General features: G+C 43.5%; 1 protein-coding gene across 1 annotated transcript in view; it reads left to right on the top strand.

Annotated features, from left to right (window-relative positions):
- si:dkey-215k6.1 (transmembrane protein 132D) overlaps positions 1-20607 on the top strand; it is a 685562-nt gene that overhangs the window by 385144 nt on the left and 279811 nt on the right. The window contains 1 exon segment of the mRNA XM_034170963.1: positions 17923-18118. Within this exon segment, the coding sequence (XP_034026854.1) occupies positions 17923-18118 (196 nt within the window).

The raw sequence follows: 20607 nt of genomic DNA, 5'->3' as shown, positions 1-20607 counted from the left end.
ATCATCAATGACTGTGGAAATTTACATGTTCTCTTCAGGCAATCATCTTTATAAATCTCATCGGAACGGCACCAAACAAAAGTTCCAGCATCATCACCTTGCCCAATGCAGATTCGAGATTCATCACTGAATATGACTTTCATCTAGTCATCCATAGTCCACAATTGCTTTTCCTTAGCCCATTGTAACCTTGTTTTTTTCTGTTTAGGTGTTAATGATGACTTTCGTTTAGCTTTTCTGTATGTAAATCCCATTTCCTTTAGGCGGTTTCTTACAGTTCGGTCACAGACGTTGACTCCAGTTTCTTCCCATTCGTTCCTCATTTGTTTTGTTGTGCATTTTCGATTTTTGAGACATATTGCTTTAAGTTTTCTGTCTTGACGCTTTGATGTCTTCCTTGGTCTACCTGTATGTTTGCCTTTAACAACCTTCCCATGTTGTTTGTATTTGGTCCAGAGTTTAGACTTTTAGACTTAGACAACTTTATTCATCCCACCAGGGGCAATTAATTTCAGCAGCCTGCATACCGGCACATCACAAAAAAAAAAAAAAAAAAAAAAAAAACATACTACATCCACATAAAATGTGCAACATACTACATCCACATACCCATACATCTACACCTTACAAGGAATTTAAAAGACGGATAGCAGAAGGAATAAAAGATTTTAACAACCGATTCGTCCTGCAGACAGGTGAAACATAATGACGGCCCGAAGGCAACAAAGAAAATTCACCTGCCAGCACATGTCCGGGAGAAGACAAAATACAATTTGCCTTCCTCACCATTTGCTGTTCACAAAAACTAGCTAGGTCTCTGGTTTCCACTCCAATGATCTTTGAACATGTCTTTGTGATACTATGCAAGCTACTTTTATCTTTCAGTGCCAGGCTAGGAAACCAGCAGATGAAAGAAAAACATAAAAGACTTTCAATAAAGGACTGATAAAAACGACCCATAATAACAGAACTGACAGAGAAGGACTTCAATTTGCGAAGGAGGTACACTCTCTGTTGCCCTTGCTTCACAATGTCTGCCGTATTTACGTCGAATCTCAACTTCTCATCAAAAAAAGACAGCTGACTAGACACAGCTGACTGTGAACAACCAACATCTTTTGCAACATTGCGTGATGATTTACCCTCTTTTAAGAGTTTGATAATCCTCTCCTTTGTTTCAATTGGCATCTCTCGTGTTGGAGCCATGATTCATGTCAGTCCACTTGGTGCAACAGCTCTCCAAGGTGTGCTCACTCCTTTTTAGATGCAGACTAACGAGCAGATCTGATTTGATGCAGGTGTTAGTTTTGGGGATGAAAATTTACAGGGTGATTCCATAATTTTTTCCTCAGAATTTTTTCCTCAGAATTGAGTTAGTCCAAAAAAAGGTCTAAAAAAGTAACCGTTACTGACTACCACAATTTTTTTTTCCTGATTTCTTATAGTGTTTCTTAAAGCCAGAAAGTTGCCATTTGAAATGACTTTAGTTTTGTGTCATGTCTGTGATCTACTTTTTTTTCTACGAAATTAAACAACTGAATGAACATCCTCCGAGGCCGGTGATTCCATAATTTTTGCCAGGGGTTGTATCACTATATAAAACACTCACATGTTACATAGCCAGTTTGCTGAATTATAATTTGTATATGCATCAGCATATATTTAATAATTTTGAAGAAATCTTTAGAATCATGTTTTTTCATTCACTGTGCTTCTTGAATTAGTGTCCGGGTCACAGTGAATCAAAATTTTAAAATCAATTTTAAACGCCTGTAAGTTACACTTGGGGAGACATAAATAACACAACCTTATAAACAATAACTTGCTGTATCAAATCCACAACCTATGCATAATGTGTTTATGCTGCCACAAAACAACATTTCTGATCCACTGTGCTCCGGCTTCCTCTATCTATACAGTTTATGGATTATCCTCAGTGTGTATTTATGCCCCTGTGTTCCTCCTGTGCATTGCTTGAATATTTGTACTTTGATGCTTTCATCTCATTGATATCTGTAGTGTTTCCTCGTGTTTGACTTCTTGTTACCAAACCTGTTTTTTCTAGTGAACGTTCTTTGTTTTTTTCCTGCTTTGGTCACTTCTGTTGTTATTGCTTCTCATGTTTTTGGATCTTTATCGGCTTCTTTGACCACTCTCCTGCCAATCCCTTTACGGACATGTTGCCAGTTTAGGACTGTTCCCACATGTATGGACCTTTGACCTCTACCCTAGTGAGTCAATAAAGACTTTTTGCACTTTTCATGCTTGATCTCTGTGATGGTGTCTGTACCAGCCTCCATTCATTAAAAAAAAAAAAAAAAAAAAAAAGCTAGTGAGAGATGTGTCTAAAGACTCCTGAACAACTGCCAAGACACTAGTGAATTTCATAGCCAAGTTGGGAAATGTAGTCTCAAAGAAGACAGTCACTACAGCCCTAGACAGGAATTGTACGTGAGGTTACAGTCCAAGGATAACGCCACTACTGCAGTAAAGACACCTTCAAGCCAGACTGAAATATGCAAAGGACAACCAGGAGAAAGATTATGCACACTGGAAGTGTGTCCTTCAAAACTAGAGCTCTGTGGCCATAGAGATATTTCTTGTGTTTCAAGAAAGAAGGGAGAGGCATCTAACCCAAAGAACACCAGCCTCATAGGGAAACATGGTCGTGGGAGTATTATCCTGTGGAGATGCTTCAGTGCATCTGGAACTGGGAATCTTCTCAAGGTGAAAGGAATCCTGAAGAGAGAATGATATGAAGATTTTGAAAGAAAACCTCAAGCACTCGGCAGCAGTACTGGGTCTGAGTCATCGCTTTCTCTTCCAACACAACAACAACCCAAAAATCAAAGATCTAAAACTTTTTCCACATACACAATATCACCATTTCCCTCAAATATTGTTCACAAACCAGTCTAAATCTGTGATAGTGAGCACTTCTCCTTTGCTGAGATAATCCATCCCACCTCACAGGTGTGCCATATCAAGATGCTGATTAGACACCATGATTAGTGCACAGGTGTGCCTTAGACTGTCCACAATAAAAGGCCACTCTGAAAGGTGCAGTTTTGTTTTATTGGGGGGGGATACCAGTCCACCATTTGCCTCATGCAGTGCAACACATCTCCTTCGCATAGAGTTGATCAGGTTGTCAATTGTGGCCTGTGGAATGTTGGTCCACTCCTCTTCAATGGCTGTGCGAAGTTGCTGGATATTGGCAGGAACTGGTACACGCTGTCGTATACGCCGGTCCAGAGCATCCCAAACATGTTCAATGGGTGACATGTCCGGTGAGTATGCCGGCCATGCAAGAACTGGGACATTTTCAGCTTCCAAGAATTGTGTACAGATCCTTGCAACATGGGGCCGTGCATTATCCTGCTGCAACATGAGGTGATGTTCTTGGATGTATGGCACAACAATGGGCCTCAGGATCTCGTCACGGTATCTCTGTGCATTCAAAATGCCATCAATAAAATGCGCCTGTGTTCTTCACCCATAACAGACGCCTGCCCATACCGTAACCCCACCGCCACCATGGGCCACTCGATCGAAATTCTTTGGTTATGCAAACCGATTGTTTCAGCAGCTGTCTGAGTGGCTGGTCTCAAACGATCTTGGAGGTGATCATGCTGGATGTGGAGGTCCTGGGATGGTGTGGTTACACGTGGTCTGCGGTTGTGAGGCTGGTTGGATGTACTGCCAAATTCTCTGAAACACCTTTGGAGACGGCTTATGGTAGAGAAATGAACATTCAAAACACGAGCAACAGCTCTGGTTGACATTCCTGCTGTCAGCATTCCAATTGCACGCTCCCTCAAATCTTGCGACATCTGTGGCATTGTGCTGTGTAATAAAACTGCACCTTTCAGAGTGGCCTTTTATTGTGGGCAGTCTAAGGCACACCTGTGCACTAATCATGGTGTCTAATCAGCATCTTGATATGGAACACCTGTGAGGTGGGATGGATTATCTCAGCAAAGGAGAAGTTCTCACTATCACAGATTTAGACTGGTTTGTGAACAACATTTGAGGGAAATGGTGATATTGTGTATGTGAAAAAAGTTTTAGATCTTTGAGTTCATCTCATACAAAATGGGAGCAAAACCAAAAGTGTTGCGTTTATATTTTTGTTGAGTGTATGTCACTCCTGGTGAAGAACTACTTCCAGAAGACCAAAGTGAACCTTACTAACTGGCCTGCACAAATCCCTGACTTGAAAACCACTGAAAATCTGTGGGGTGAACTGAAAACCAAGGTCCATGCCAGAAGACCATCAAATCTGGCAGAATTTCAGAGATTTGCCACAGAAGAATGTGCTGGAATTCCTCAGATGACATGTCTGAGACTTGTTGATAGCTACAACAAATAACTGCAGGCTGTTAATGAACAAAAAGGACACAAAATTGACTTTAGCAACAGGGGAGTGAATCATTTTGACTCTGGTACTTTTTGTTTTTTTTTGTGTGTGTGAAATAATTTTGTTGCTGTGTGTAAAGTGAAATAATCTAAGCATCCAAAATAAAATCTGGGCTAATAATTTTGTCATCTCTACGTGTATGTATACAATATGACATGCACAAATTTATGGCCTTGTTGAGTTGTTTGAAAGAACAAATAGAGGAAGAGGAGTTGCACCTTTGGAGTGTGCAATCTTCAGACATTAAAAAGGAACTGGAATTGACAGTGCAGACAGATGAGGCAAATGGAAAGAAAGAAAAGCAAGTGTGATGGAGAGATCTGAAGGAGGTCAATGGGAGTGGACTCCCACAGGTTTTCTCCCCCTTAATCAATCTGTGGAACACATCATTCACCCCATCTCCCTAGAAACACATCAGCAGATACCACCAACCCTCACAAATTGGCTTTGTCATGACCTTTACCCTCTTTATCCTCAGTCCATGTGAGAGAACGTGCATGTGAGATTGAGCTTTGAAGTGCTGTTTGAAAATACATTTAAAGATTATTGCCTTCTTTATTTCTAATTCATGTTCCAACAGCGTCCATGTCTGCGAGAGAGAAATGTCAACCATACAGTCAGATACATTTTTCCTTCATTAAGGCCCCCTTCACACAATTTGGTTGATTTGTGCATAAAGTGCACATGATGCAGGAATCGTGTGCAAAACGTGTAAAATCGTAGCTGCCTCATACACCTGTTGCTACAACTATTTGAGCACAACAGAGGCTGAAAGACAGTGTGCGCTGTGTGAGCCCACTGAACCCTCTCGCGGCAGGTGTCGGCCAAATTCCAGCTGACATCTAACACCACTTGCATGGCACTTAGAAAATGTGTGGCCATTCACAATATTAACACAACAGTCAGCAGAGAAGCTGGCAGTGAAAAGTGCCCCATGAGTGTGGCTTTTGGTGTGTGCGCTGAACTGACAGGAGGCGTGGCCACCGACAGGCTACCCCCGGGTTGAAACGGACCATCAGATAACATGCAGCGGGCGATCTGACTGTCACGTCACCCATGTGAGCTCTGTTCCACATGACACAGTGTCAGTCTTGTGGCACGACATCCACAAGACGTGTGTCGGGCAGGACATGCGTGCGGGCGGGCTGGACAAATGCCAGCAGATGTGGACATGATGAGAAGAGCAAACTGCTTCTCATTCTTGTAATTTTATGACTGTATGTCTGTGACAATTTGTCATCTACAGAGGAACAGACAGATCATATTTGTATTGCCCGCTTGATAAACGCGGTGTTTTTATATGGTGTGTGGTTTTATTCTTTTTTTTTAAACACACCCATATCCTTCCTGATATCAGGTAGTTTCCTGCAGCTTTCACAGGGTAGTGATGGTAGGTCAGTGGTAAAGTTCCTGACTGACAACCAGAACTTTTGGAAAGTGCAGGTTCGAATCCTGTGGGTGACATGTTTTTTTTTTCACAGCGGCTGTCCGATGTGTAACCACATCGGGGAGCTGCTGACACGGTGTTCCCACGTGCACAAATCATCGCACCAACATCATGCACACCTGCCCGTCTCGTCGTTATGTTTAGTGGTGCGCTCATACGAGCTTTTCCAACGGGAGTTGCCCTGAATTGTATATATTCGCACTATGTGTGAAGGGGCCCTAAACGTTGTCTAAATTCACTTTTCTTCAGGTTGAATATTGAATGTTTTTGTCTAAAATATCACAAAAGACCTTCTCATGCTGCACTCACAGTGAACTGTTTAACTGTTGTATTTCACTTCTGTCCTGCTGAATGTCATTTGGTTTTTATTTAAAATTCACTGTGTGCAATGTCAGAAAATAGTGCAAACACAACATAGTACAGGATTGTTTTATTAAGTTCTTCATTTATCTGTTGAGAATGCGACCAGTGTGACTGATTTTTATGCAGAGGATTGCTACTGGTACCAGCCCAAATGCATAGCATGTCAAACGTGCCTAATAGTACAGCAGGGACATTACAAAATCTTTCAATTGGTGGTACAAACACCAAATTTGCATTAAAATTGTCATTGTTTTGAAAAAGCCATCTGCCATTCTGACAAATTGAAACACACAGAATCCCACCACATGATAATCTTGGATCATTTGTATAATCCTAGGCAAGTTGTTATGTGTCGGACGCAGCTCGGAGAACCGACCAGCGTTTGAAGGACCCAGTATGAAATAAGCAGAGCACGGTACAAAGGCTAACTGAATTTAATACATAACAGTGATCATAATAATAATAAAAGGTGCGGTCTGGCGTGGTGCGCTCCCAGCAGCGCTAATGGTCCGGAGCCAGAAGCTGTTTCGGACCCAAGGACCCCGCCGACACCCCCCAGGTGGCCGCAACAACCGAGTCTGTGAAAGAAGGAACCATTATGTGAGTCCACACTCTACACACAGAACACTTAAAGGTGTACAAACAGCAAACACTTCCTGGCTTGATTACTGATCAGCTTCCAACCTGCAGGCATGGAACATCCCGTTCACAAATCACCACCGCAGTGGAAGCTGATACATGACTAACATACAGCTCAATACAATAAGGTGTGAGGGACACCACATTTACTGACTGTATAACTGTTAGTCACAAAATCCAACGTACCTCAGGAAGTGTGCTGACGAGCGTGAGACCTCACCCTCTCCTCTTTCACAGACCGTGCATCAAACCTGGACATTCTCAGCGTCCGCTGCTGATGAGATGGCTCCCAAGACGACGATCTCACCCGTCTGGTCACAAGGTCGAGTCTCTGGCAAGTGCACACTGTGCACTTCAGTCTTAAATGCCAACATACTCCAATCCCTCCAGATGCACCTCAGCTGTGAGTCCTGACGAGTCGCAGGTGATCAGGGTGAAGTCCTAACAGCCTCAGCAACACAGCCACTCAGTCCCAAATGCACGCCACCTGGGAGGAAACACAAAAGGCAAACAAACCAGCAGCCAGGCCCCCCCAGCCATACAACAGTACCCCAGGAGTTCCTACACCTGTGCGGTCAGCCTTTAACCAAACGTGTGATTAGTCAAAAACAAAACAACCAAAACATCCCCCCCCCCCTCCCCAGGGGACCGTCCCATCAAACCCCAGGGAAGGGGAGAAAGGAAAAACAACCCAAACCCAAGCCTACAAACAAAAATACTTAAACACCCCCCCCCCCCCCCCCCAGAGGACCGTTCCATCAAACCCTCACGGGAAGCCTCCCGGCGACCACACACACCTGGCCCAGGAGAAACACCCCCCTCCAGGGACCATGGCTGGAAACCACGTCCGCGTTAGTCCTCCAACAGACTGGTTGAACTGGCTGCATCTTTGCCTTTGTTTCTGACAGTCTTAGCACAGGTGTGGCCAGGAGTTCCTACACCTGTGCGGTCAGCCTTTAACCAAACGTGTGATTAGTCAAAAACAAAACAACCAAAACATCCCCCCCCCCCTCCCCAGGGGACCGTCCCATCAAACCCCAGGGAAGGGGAGAAAGGAAAAACAACCCAAACCTACAAACAAAAATACTAAAACACCCCCCCCCCCCAGAGGACCGTTCCATCAAACCCCAGGGAAGGGGAGAAAAGAAAAACAACCCACATGTAAACACACAAACAAAAATGCCAAAAGACCCCCCCCTCCTCCCCCAAACGACACGCAGGGACCAACACCCCCCAGAGGGCCACCCGCCAGCTCCAGGAGTAATAACCACGGCCGAGGTCCCTCTGGGATCCACCGTCACCCACGGGGACTACCAGCGCCCCCCAGAGGACCACTCGTCAACCCCAGGAGACGCCTCCCCACACGACCAATGGACCCAGCCCCGGCCGCCCACGGCTAGATGGACCTAACGCCCTTTCCCCCCCAGAGGACACCACAGTCAAACCCTGAGGGTGGAAACTGGGGGAGGAAAAAACAAAACAAAAACCCCAAACCCCCCCCCCCCCCCCTCCCGGGTGCAGAGGCCACCTGGGAAACGCCCAGTACAACCTAACTGCACCCCTCCAGCAATGCCGACACTACGGCACCCCCGGCTGGAGTCAGAGGAGAAGAGAGGGCATAAAAAACAAAAAGAAAAAAAAAACCCAAATACCACCCCATCACCCCCCAGGGGACCGTTCCATCTAACCCCGGGGAGGGGGGAAACAAAAAGAAACAAAAGAAAAAAAAAACAGACCAACACACAGTTGTTTGGGTCCCCGTCTCTTTGTTTTTGTGTAACAAAGGCTGCAGGATCACCCCCCCAGACAAACAGTGGACAACAAAAAAAAACAAAAGCCCACACAAAAACCCACTCAAAAAACACCCACACAAAATGAACCAACACAAAACAAATCAGTGAGTTATACCGTCAAGCTCAACCAAATGGAACACACCTGTTCCTACTCAAGAGCTTGACGGTACCGTGATTCAGTCACCACAAGGGGGAACCAGAGTGCTAAAAAATGAAAAACCCCCTTTGGTGACAAAAAACAAACAAGCTGCATCTTCGTGCGCAGCTGTGTGCAACACAACCAAAATGTGCTCAACTAAATAACGCCGGAGCTGAAACAACAGACGCAGTAGTTACCTTTTATCCGGGGAAACGGGGCTACGACTGTAGCACAGGAAGCCCAGCGACCCGTGCTAACAGAGCTCCGCCGTGCGCGTGAACCCATTACAAACGCACTCTTGCAGCTCCCGTTTAAGCCTCTTATCCGGTCGGAGTGTGACGCGAAGCTGTCGCCAGTCACACTCCACCACGACCCACGGATAAGGCACAAACACAGGACACGGCTGCAAGAGAGCACAAATTAGTATCCAGTAATGGGTTCTCAAACACGCACCTTCCGGGCGGAGAGCCCCGCAACTGATCCGGATAACCACTGAACGTCTGCTGCCGCCTTCCCGGCGCGTTACCGTCTCTGCTACCGCTGGGTCCGTGATGTTTGGCCAGAGACTACTGTTATGTGTCGGACGCAGCTCGGAGAACCGACCAGCGTTTGAAGGACCCAGTATGAAATAAGCAGAGCACGGTACAAAGGCTAACTGAATTTAATACATAACAGTGATCATAATAATAATAAAAGGTGCGGTCTGGCGTGGTGCGCTCCCAGCAGCGCTAATGGTCCGGAGCCAGAAGCTGTTTCGGACCCAAGGACCCCGCCGACACCCCCCAGGTGGCCGCAACAACCGAGTCTGTGAAAGAAGGAACCATTATGTGAGTCCACACTCTACACACAGAACACTTAAAGGTGTACAAACAGCAAACACTTCCTGGCTTGATTACTGATCAGCTTCCAACCTGCAGGCATGGAACATCCCGTTCACAAATCACCACCGCAGTGGAAGCTGATACATGACTAACATACAGCTCAATACAATAAGGTGTGAGGGACACCACATTTACTGACTGTATAACTGTTAGTCACAAAATCCAACGTACCTCAGGAAGTGTGCTGACGAGCGTGAGACCTCACCCTCTCCTCTTTCACAGACCGTGCATCAAACCTGGACATTCTCAGCGTCCGCTGCTGATGAGATGGCTCCCAAGACGACGATCTCACCCGTCTGGTCACAAGGTCGAGTCTCTGGCAAGTGCACACTGTGCACTTCAGTCTTAAATGCCAACATACTCCAATCCCTCCAGATGCACCTCAGCTGTGAGTCCTGACGAGTCGCAGGTGATCAGGGTGAAGTCCTAACAGCCTCAGCAACACAGCCACTCAGTCCCAAATGCACGCCACCTGGGAGGAAACACAAAAGGCAAACAAACCAGCAGCCAGGCCCCCCCAGCCATACAACACAAGTGCCATTTACAGTTGGTTGGACTACAATGACACAGATAGCATAAAAATCCAAAGTAAAGTATCTTTACCAGGATGCAGACAGGTAATGTGATCAAGAATCAGACTGGGGTCTACATATTGATTGTCCAACTCCTTTTCCACAGAGCCAGCTGCTCTAGTGTCAACTGGCCTGTTTGATAGGCTGTGTGCTCGGCATACTGAATTAATGCTGCTTGAGTTGGGAAATGGCCTCTGGAGCTCAAAATTTGGAATCACATGGTCAACAAGATATGATTTGATGCTTCCATCATCATTATTTTGGCTGGTGTGTGCATATTTGTGTCTCATGGGTATTTTCAAAAGAGTAATATCTAAGGAGTATTTCTGCCAAATTTGGTGGTTGTACCACCATTTGTAAGATTACATGAAATATTATGCTTTCACCATATTATGCTGTGTAAAATGTGTGTGTAATGTCATGCAAGAACATTTTTTGTAAAATGTAATTTATCTGTGTCATGCATTTTTGGTTCAGTGAGCTCAATGGCTTGCATAAATTATCTGTATAAACATGGTCAATTCCATGTGTGTACATCAGTGCACATTCATAAAAAGTGAATTACCATAAATAATGCACCAAAGTTACTGAGTAAGGCTGTATGCCCAACCTATATACTTCACACGTGCACTGGGAATGACAACACCAAAACATAACTTTATTTTAATAGTAATCAAAGACTGATGTCAGAGAAACACAGATGAAAGTCTGTAATTGTCAGCCCAAATGGTGGAAAGAGGGATATGCTAAAACTAGTAAATGGGGGGGAAAAAGACTTAATCACTGAAAAAGGAAGTAACAGTTTGAGATGAATATAGATTGAAAAAAAAAACATCTCATCACATCAAGCTTTTTAAAGTATATGACTATTAATTATTGTGTGCAATAACTGTGTCTTTGTATGTGTAATATAATATGAGCTTAAGTCTTAATCATGTCTCACAAGTATCCAAAGTGTGGTACTCCCCCCCCATACTTTGTTGTCACTTTGCTGTTGCAACAATGCAAATTTCTTCACTGTGGGACAATAAAGGATTACCTTTTCTTATCTTCATTGTCTCTCATAGGAGATGTTCAAGGGTAAGCAACATATTATATGCCATAAGTGGTTTTTTAGTGTGGAATATGGATTTGCACTCCAGTGGGTGTCACCCAGATGGATCAGACGACAGCTTATCTGCTTCATGTACTTCCACATACCCAAGGGAGGTGGTGGTGTTGTCAGCCTTAATCTCCACGATGCTCCCCATGCAGATCACCCAAAGTGAGCTTTCTGATTCTTGAATATTTCCCTTTTATGGTTCTAATATTGGAATATCTTAAATGAATAATGTTGTGAGACTACATCAGTGGTTCCCAAACCTTTAGGGGTAAGCACCCCTGTGTATTGGCACCCCTTGCCACCATTGACACCCCCCAAAACACACACAGTAACCAACAACAACAACGACAAACATCAGGTTACAGAGATTACAATGACCATTTGTAGACAACATTTAAATTTTTAACTAGCTTTCTGGTTACTTCAGTGAGTGACTGTGATCTTGTATTTTTCAACAGAACCAGAAGCCCATACTGTCTATAACTTGAGGATATTTATATCGTTACAGTGCATCCAGAAAGTATTCACTGTGTTTCACTTTTTCCACATTTTACATTACAGCCTTATTCCAAAATGGATGACATATTTTTACACAAAATTCTACGCACAATACCCCATAATGACAATGTAGAAAAAGTTAGATGTTTGCAAATCTATAAATAAATAAATAAAACTAACAAATCATATGTACATAAGTATTCACAGCCTTTGCCAGGGATGAAGGGCCTTAGTCATGGAGGTGAGCAAGAACCCGATAGTCAGGCCTGTATGGTAGAGTGGCCAGATGAAAGCCATTCCTTAGTAAAAGGCACATGGCAGCCCACCTGGAGTTTGCCAAAAGGCACCTGAAGGACTCTCAGACCATGAGAAACAAATTTCTCTGGTCTAATGAGACAAAGATGGAACGCTTTGGCATCATGAATGCCAGGTGTTATGTTTGGAGGAAACCAGGCACCATTTACAGTGAAGCATGGTGGTGGCAGCATCATGCTGTGGGAATGTTTTTCAGCGGCAGAAACTGGGAAACTAGTCAGGTTGAGGGAAAGATGAATGCAAGATGAAAAGACGAATGAATGAAAGATGAACCTTTTCCAGAGCGCTGTTGAACTCAGACTAGGGTGATGGTTCATCTTTCAGCAGGACAATCAAAGGAGTGGCTTCAGGACAACTCTGTGAATGTCCTTGTGTGGCCCAGCCAGAGCCCAGACCTGAATCTGATTGGACACCTCAGGAGAGATCTGAAAATGGCTGTGCATCAACGCTCGCCATCCAACCTGATGGAGCTAGAGAAGTGCTGCAAAGAGGAATGGGCAAATCTGCAAATATAGGTGTGCCAAGCCTGTAGGATCATATTCAAGAAGACCTGAGACTGTTAGTGCTGACAGAGGTGTGTCAACAAAGTATTGAGCAAAGGGTGTGAATACTTACACACACGTGATTTCTTAGTGTTTTATTTTTAATAAGCTTGCCAACATTTAAAAAAACAAACCTTTTTTTCATGTCATCATCCGGTGTCATGAGTAGAATTGTGAGGGAAAAAATTAATTTACTACACTTTACAAATAAGGCTATAATATAAAATGTGGACAATGTGAAGCACTATGAATACTTTCTAGATGCAGGGGAAAATCTGTCTGCTGTGCCGATCCCAGCCTTGACAAGACTCCAGTCATATCATGACAGGCCAGTTCCATTACCTTCAATAAAGTTGGCCTGATGTAGGGCTGTTGGTCATGGACTTTCCACTGCCAGAAAACCTCATTTATTGGATTCAGAAAGGGGCTGTAAGGTGGAAAGGGAACTTTTTTTAAGTGCTGGTTGTTGGAGAACCATGCAAGTATCAGGACAACACGGTGAATGCCCACATTGTCCAAAACTATGACATATACAGGCAGACCCGGCGCCAGAAAAAAAATATTAAGGGGTCGATGAGTTTATCATATGGGGCAGGGACCCCCCCCCCCCCCCCCAAAAAAAGTGCACACCAGAGGGGACGTGCCTCTGAGCGTGCATAATGAATTGGGTGCACTCGTGTATTTAGGCTACACCATCGTAAGAGACTGACTGAGTAAGAGTAAAGAGTGATGACAGTATTTTTTAAATTATTATTTGAATGTATAGACCCTCGGTCAAGTGATCTCCTGCATACCACACAGAGCCGGTGTTCTGTCGAGATGAGGTGCATCAAAACATTAACGTGTGACAGGACTGCTCATTTATAGAGCAGTTTTCTGAAGAAAAATCATTGGAAATATTTTTTGTTGTTGTTGTTGTTTGTTACCTCAAAATTTCTGATTACTGTTAAAAAAAGTTTAGAACACTTGTAATTAAAACAGCTAAATAAATTAATAAATGGTTCTTTAGAAACCTTTCATCTGTAAATTAAAACCACCTGTTATTTCAGATTAGATAATTTCTTGTTTAACATAAGGAACCTTGGACATTTATTTTTAGACAAATAAAATAACATGGAAGCTTGTACATTTTTTAAGTCTGGTAGATTATTTATATCTCATTTCAACCAGAAAAACACTAAATAAATACAAATGTTTATTATAAATGCAACAGGAAATAATTTAACAATGACTGCAGTGTGATTGTAAAGTAGGATTTCTGTGACATAAACCTCATGATGTTTTTTTTTATGTACGAGGTCCATAAAGTATCATACCTTTTTATTTTTTTTTAAACTATATGGATTTGATTCATATGTTTTCATGTCAGACAAGCTTGAACCCTTGTGCGCATGCGTGAGTTTTTCCACGCCTGTCGGTGACGTCATTCGCCTGTGAGCACGCCTTGTGGAAGGAGTGGTCCCACCCCGTCGTCGGATTTTCATTGTCTGGAAATGGCGGAATGAAAAGGACTTTTTTCCATCAGAATTTTTTCAGAAGCTGTTAGAGACTGGCACCTGGAAACCATTCGAAAAATTTATCTAGCTTTTGGTGAAATTTTTACGGGCTTCACAGAGAATAAGGTCTGTTAGTACAGCTTTAAGGACCCCTTTAAGGACACTCAGCGCGCCGCGCTCCGAGCTGCGACGACTTGTCCTCTGACACGCTGAAACGGAGGTGTTCTTTGTCTCGCTTCCAAAGCGAATCGGTCATGACGCGTGAAGCCTCCGCGCAGCTTTCCATGACAAAATCTCTTGTTATAAGTGAAATCTGCTGGAAAATGGCTGATGTCCAGCTCTTGTGATAACCAGAGAAAGAGCACATGACGGTCTCGTATCCACAGAGCCATCAGCTTAGAAATGATCTGGCGTTTTCTGCCTCGTCGTCGCAGCTCGGAGCGCGGCACGCTGAGCGTCCTTAAAGGGGTCCTTAAAGCTGTACTAACAGACCTTATTCTCTGTGAAGCCCGTACAATTTTCACCAAAACCCAGATAAATTTTTCGAATGGTTTCCAGGTGCCAGTCTCTAACAGCTTCTGAAAAAATTCTGATGGAAAAAAGTCCTTTTCATTCCGCCATTTGCAGACAATGAAAATCCGACGACGGGGCGGGACCACTCCTTCCACAAGGCGTGCTCACAGGGGACTGATGTCACCGTCAGGCGTGGAAAAACTCACGCATGCACACAAGGGTTCAAGCTTGTCTGACGTGAAAACATATGAATCAAATCCATATAGTTTAAAAAATAAAAATAAAAAGGTACGATACTTTATGGACAGACCTCGTAGTCATTTCAACTTGTAATTTTGTCAAAATATGTAATTGCCTTTAATGTTATCAGGACAGAGTCATTTCTAAAATATGAATATGAGCACAATAAGTGGAGAGCTTCTACCTGTGCAAATGTCTTTTGACTTTGATTCGTGGACATTTTTAATTATCTGTTTATTTATTGTTAAAATATAAAATGAAACAGCTTTTTAAAAAATAATAGTTGTTGTTCAAAGAGCCTTTTATTTAGAAGCAGGTGATGTTATGCTGGATTCTCGGGACCAGATGAAGGTCTCTTCTGCAGCTTTGAACTCTGGTGGTGTTGCTGAAGACACTTTTGTCCTATTTTGAAGAGCAGAGATGTTTTCTTTCGACTGGACATCGTGGTGTTTAGCTCATCAATGGAAGTTTGGTTGTCTGCACTGCAAATGTTCCTGATTGGGACAAATATTTCTTTAAATATAAAGAAACACTAAACAGTTTATATATAAAAAGGAAAAAAAAAAAAAAAAGATGGGAAAAAACGCCCGAAAAAATAAGTTATTTAAAGTTGAGCTTTTGTGGTGTCTGAAAAAAGCTGTAGCTTTATTTGGTAAAAATAAGAAAGACTGAACCATCTACAAATTAAAGCGTTCACTCAGATCAACTGTGCTAAAAAGCTAAGCTAACTTTAGCCGATCAATAAACCTTCACAGCAGTGCAGAAACGTCATGTTTTACTTTTATTTTATCCTCACCTCGATAAAGCTGCAGAACTAACCTCCGTTGGGAAAACTGGGACTTCGCATATATCCAAAAAGTGGGAGATTTCAGACTGAGTGGGTTTGCTCCATCACCCTGGCTGCCTGCCTCGGTCTACCCAGGAATGATGCCTGAATGCCGTCTTCTCTGTGCGGGTCGGCCCGCTGTCGTGGTTCGATCGATATCCCACCAAGTCGTCAGTCCTCCCTCGGTCGGCGTCACACCGAAAAGTAGCTAAAAAAAAAAAGCTTCTCCCAGCAGGGTGATGGGAGAATCATTCTACTGCTGTTTTTTAAAGGTTTTTTTGAGGTTCAGTCGACCCAAATTCAAGATGGCGATCGCTGAACTTTTTTCAGGTTGTGGAAACAGCCAGAGTGTGACGTGGCAGCAATCTCTGCCCCCTTGCCGCTTCTGAAGCGACGCGTCTGACGTCACGATGCGTTGGAAACGCACCGGCCTGGCATTACGACACGTTGGGAAGCGTTAAAGTGTCACGCTGAAGCTTGCAGTGTGAAAGGCCCTTGACACTGCTTGAATAAATCGAGCTTGCCCTCTGCCGCACTGACAAGCGCAACCCTCAACCTATCAAATTGCTTGAACACAGACATGCCATATCCGTTTGTTTTAAAATTAATCACTTTAGTTAATTAATTTGGTTTATTTGTTAAATACGTGATATTATTGAATAAATAATATTTTGCTATATTTTCCAGTATTTCTTTTCTTTCTTTTTTATTTTTATCTTTTGATAACTCTAACATCCGAGGGGGAGAGGTTGATGACATGAGGGGCGTCTCCCCCAAACGCCCCCTCGTGGCACCGGGTCCGTATACAGGATACAGTGCTACTTATCCAGTTGCCCGTATATCATCAATAATCATTTTTCTTGATCTTCCTCGTCCCCTTCCTCCTTGTCCTGTTGGGGAAAGTGTAGTGACACGGACCCACAACAGGGGGGCGCAAATGAACGGACAATGAAAGAGTCAAATATGAACACTTTACTGTTGTGATGAGCACAACACAGAGGAATGTGAAATTTAACAGACAGTCAATCACAAGGGTGACGTGTGGGCAGGCTCGAGGATAGAAGACGTCTGTCCTGAGATGAACCGGAACCACACGATTTCCTCCGCCACCGAACCCGGAGAGTACTGGAGCCGCCAAGTCCCGAGTCCCCAGGTGGCCACCGTCTTCGAAGGTCGGATCTGGTACTGCTGGCAGGGAGCAGAGACAATAAGATATGGGTGTGTGCACACCCAGTAGCAACAACGGTGGGAATGCCACCTCCACCTCTAACACACACTCGTGCAGCTCCTGTCTACTCACTTATCTGGTAGAGGTGTGCAGCGGAGCCGTTGCTGGACACACCAAACGCCGGTCTCACAGAACATGGAACCCACCGGAAAACCGGCTGTAAAAAAGAGTTCAGACTGATACACAGTTCACTTTCAAGGCTGAGAATACTACCTGAACGGTTTTGACGATATCTCGGCAATGAGGTTGGAGATGACGTCCGGGTTTATGGAGTGAGATGATGAAGCATGAATGAGTGACAGCTGTCAGGAGATAATGAGTGACAGCTGTCACCCCCGGCTGTGTCCGTGGCGGCAGCACCCTCTCTTGCCTGAAGCCCGCACTTCAGGCAGGGCGCCCTCTGGTGGTGGGCCAGCAGTACCTCCTCTTCTGGCGGCCCACACAACATGTCCACCATCTCTCACATGAACTCTTCTCCGGTGTCTCTCTGTATGTGTCTGTCCACTGTAGATGGACGCACATGTGGCGCCTGTGCACTCTGGACCAACTTTTATCCTGCCCAATCTTTAGAAACGTGTGTGTTCAGTTGTGAGTCGTGTGTAAAAGCTGACACCTGTGTTGGAGTTGTGTTCACATTTTGTTGCCTGTGTTTACAGTTTTGCAACATAAGTGTATTGCGGTTTGAAATGTGTTTAGTGACTGGGAATGTGTTTAAGGTTTAGCAAAATCGAGCAGATGAGTTTTGCAAATTGTGTCTGAGTGCCTGAACAGTGTTTAGTCCTTGGCCAAAAGGAGTGTTTGATTCAAACAATGACTTTGGCCCACTGAGAATTTGGTTCGGAGAATGGCGTTTAGCAAGTGAGAAAAACTGTAAATGTCAGCATGGCCCCTCTTCTTCTCTTTTTCAGGCTCGAGTCTCCATCATATGAGGTGATGCAGTTGGACTTTGAAGTGGACAATGTGATCAACCTGGTTCCAACACAGACTCTTCACTGGAACACTGAGTACCCAGCGGGAACACAAACGACTCCCAGACAAACAGAGAAAGTGTCGCATCTCTACATCAGCAATGCAGACATACAGGGCATTGTACCTCTGGCTGAGGTAAAGTACAAAAGAAATACACATCCATGTTTTCTTCCCTGCTGGAGTTTCCCTTTTCTGAGTCACTGCTATTGTGCTCAAGCTCTTGCCTTACACCTTCTCTCCTTCCCATTTTCTCACACTGCTATCTTCAACGACACGCCCAAGCCATCCCCTCAAGGGTGATCACTGCTGGAAAGGTCAGCTTGTTTACACCCTCCTGGTGCTACAGGCCTCCTGGTCACTCAGACTCAGCATGTTTCACCCTTCTAGGTTTCAAAATGAATGGCAAAGCTGTCTCACCCCGAAGGGTAGCACAAAGATAATCTGCATCAAATGCATAAGGGTATATACAGTAGGTGCACACATATTCAGGGCGATGTAAATTCACATACACAGTCATAATTTGCAGTCACACGTTATCCACTGTAATTCATACACAGAATCCTTCTGGTATTTCATTGTGGAAGATAGACATTTCTACGGAGACAAACGCATTTGCTTCTTTAGCTCATCAATACTGACTTGACTGAACAACGCTTATATGGTTCCTTTCTTCAGTAATTATACGTTCAATTACAAGTAGCATCCACATATCAAAAGCCCACACACTTATTGAAGGACATACTGGCTGCTTTGATGTCTGACTTCATCTTCCATTCATTTTCTTCCACTTGTACTATTACAACTAATATACAGAATTAGCTTTGCATCACACACACCACAAATGAATTACTTTAGCTTCAGCTGAGTAGTTGAATACAGAAAGCTAAAAAAAAAAATGAACTTGCTTAGGATTTTTCATAAGAACACTTATTTTTAAATAGTAGTAAACAGTAACAACAATGAAGTGAGTCCTATACTATATTGGCCCTGACAGTGATGCCGGTTACTCTAATCTAACCACTTTTTTTAGTAAAGAGTAATCTAACCTTTCCAGATCAGTAATCAGATTAAAGTTACTTCTCCAAGTCACTGTGCGTTACTATTATTTTTGCATCGTGGGTCGATAGCAGCATTAAACTTGGTCCGTGGGCAGGAGGTCGGGGTTCAACTGAACTGCCCACTTTAAGCGAGCCGTGAGCTTTTCATCCGCAGTTTTCTGCAGCAGCTATGACTCGTCCTCACCTCTTAAAGCGCGGTGACAACAGCACACCTGCACTGAGCTTTACAAAAACATTTTTATGCTTTTTTTCTCCTTTATTTAGAATTCTGAGCTGAGCCGCTCCATATCTGCTCGCTAAAAACAGCTGATCCTCCGCGACGCGTCAACAACTAACACTATTTTACACTCAAATGCACCTAAACTCTCTTACTGAGGACCACATGATGTGAAAACACAATAAACTTTCTTACCTGTAAATCTGGTCATGTTTCTTCTGCATATATAAATGTTATCCATTCTTTGTGCTCAAACGCCAAAGCAGGGGGTGAATCCAGATGGAATGGGGCTGTGTGGGGCAAGGATGTGCCCCCCCCCCCCCCCCCCACAACACTCCTAGATTAAAGGTCCAGTTTGAAGCCTTTTTTTACTACAACCTACTAATACTACGTATAATAATAATAATAATAATAATAATTTTGACAAGTAAAATGTTTAGAAAGAATATAAATGTTAGAAAAAATGTTAGAAAGAATTTAACAGTTACATTTATAAACAATGTAGGTTAGAAATTGCTAGTTTTACTGTTACCGTGCTGTCAGCAGTTAAATATGAGGTCAAGAAAGAGGTCTTTATTTACTTTTTATAAAAAGTATTTATTTTCATTGAAGTCAAGAAAGGGTGACTATAAAGTGAGTTTGGCAAACAAGTATCATTGTCATGCTGAAGTGGCAGAGAGTTGTTGTCGGCAGCTGGGGAAAGTAACTAAAAAAATAACTAGTAATCTAACTTAGTTACTTTTACAATTGAGTAATCAGTAAACTAACTAAGTTACTTTTTCAAGGATTAATCAGTAATCAGTAATTGGATTACTTTTTTCAAAGTAACTGTGGCAACACTGGGCCCTGAGGCCCAATGGTGCTGGTGCTCATCTCAAGGATCCACAGCATGAAGCAGATATGAGTCTAGCGAACCCCCAAGACAGGACAAGAGGACAGTATCCTGTTGAAGATCTACATTCCCTACCAAGGCCGGCACCCGTTTACAGTTGGGTGGACTACACGTACTCACTCCCAAGTGTCCTTTTCTGTCACAAAGTGAACAGTTAGGTGATGGATGGATGGATGAGCTTTATTGTCATTGTCATTACAAGTGCAACATCAGCGAGATTACATCCACACTCACATTTCCATAGACAAGATACAGCAATTAATCCACAACTATTACTTGTTTACTGTAACAATAGCACACATCAGAATTAAGACAACACATATACAAGTACATTTGACATTGTTTATGTGCACTAAACTTGAAACAGTCCATTTTCCAAATTGAGGCGATGTGAGTGTGTGGTAGCCGCTGCAACAGGAGTCACGCCGCTGCTAGCTTGGGGGAACATGGACCTGCT

Source organism: Thalassophryne amazonica, chromosome 5, assembly GCF_902500255.1.
Source record: "Thalassophryne amazonica chromosome 5, fThaAma1.1, whole genome shotgun sequence".
In the NCBI taxonomy this organism is placed as follows: Eukaryota; Metazoa; Chordata; class Actinopteri; order Batrachoidiformes; family Batrachoididae; genus Thalassophryne; species Thalassophryne amazonica.
The sequence above is the reverse complement of the archived record's forward strand: the minus strand, read 5'-3'. Positions and strand labels throughout refer to the sequence as shown.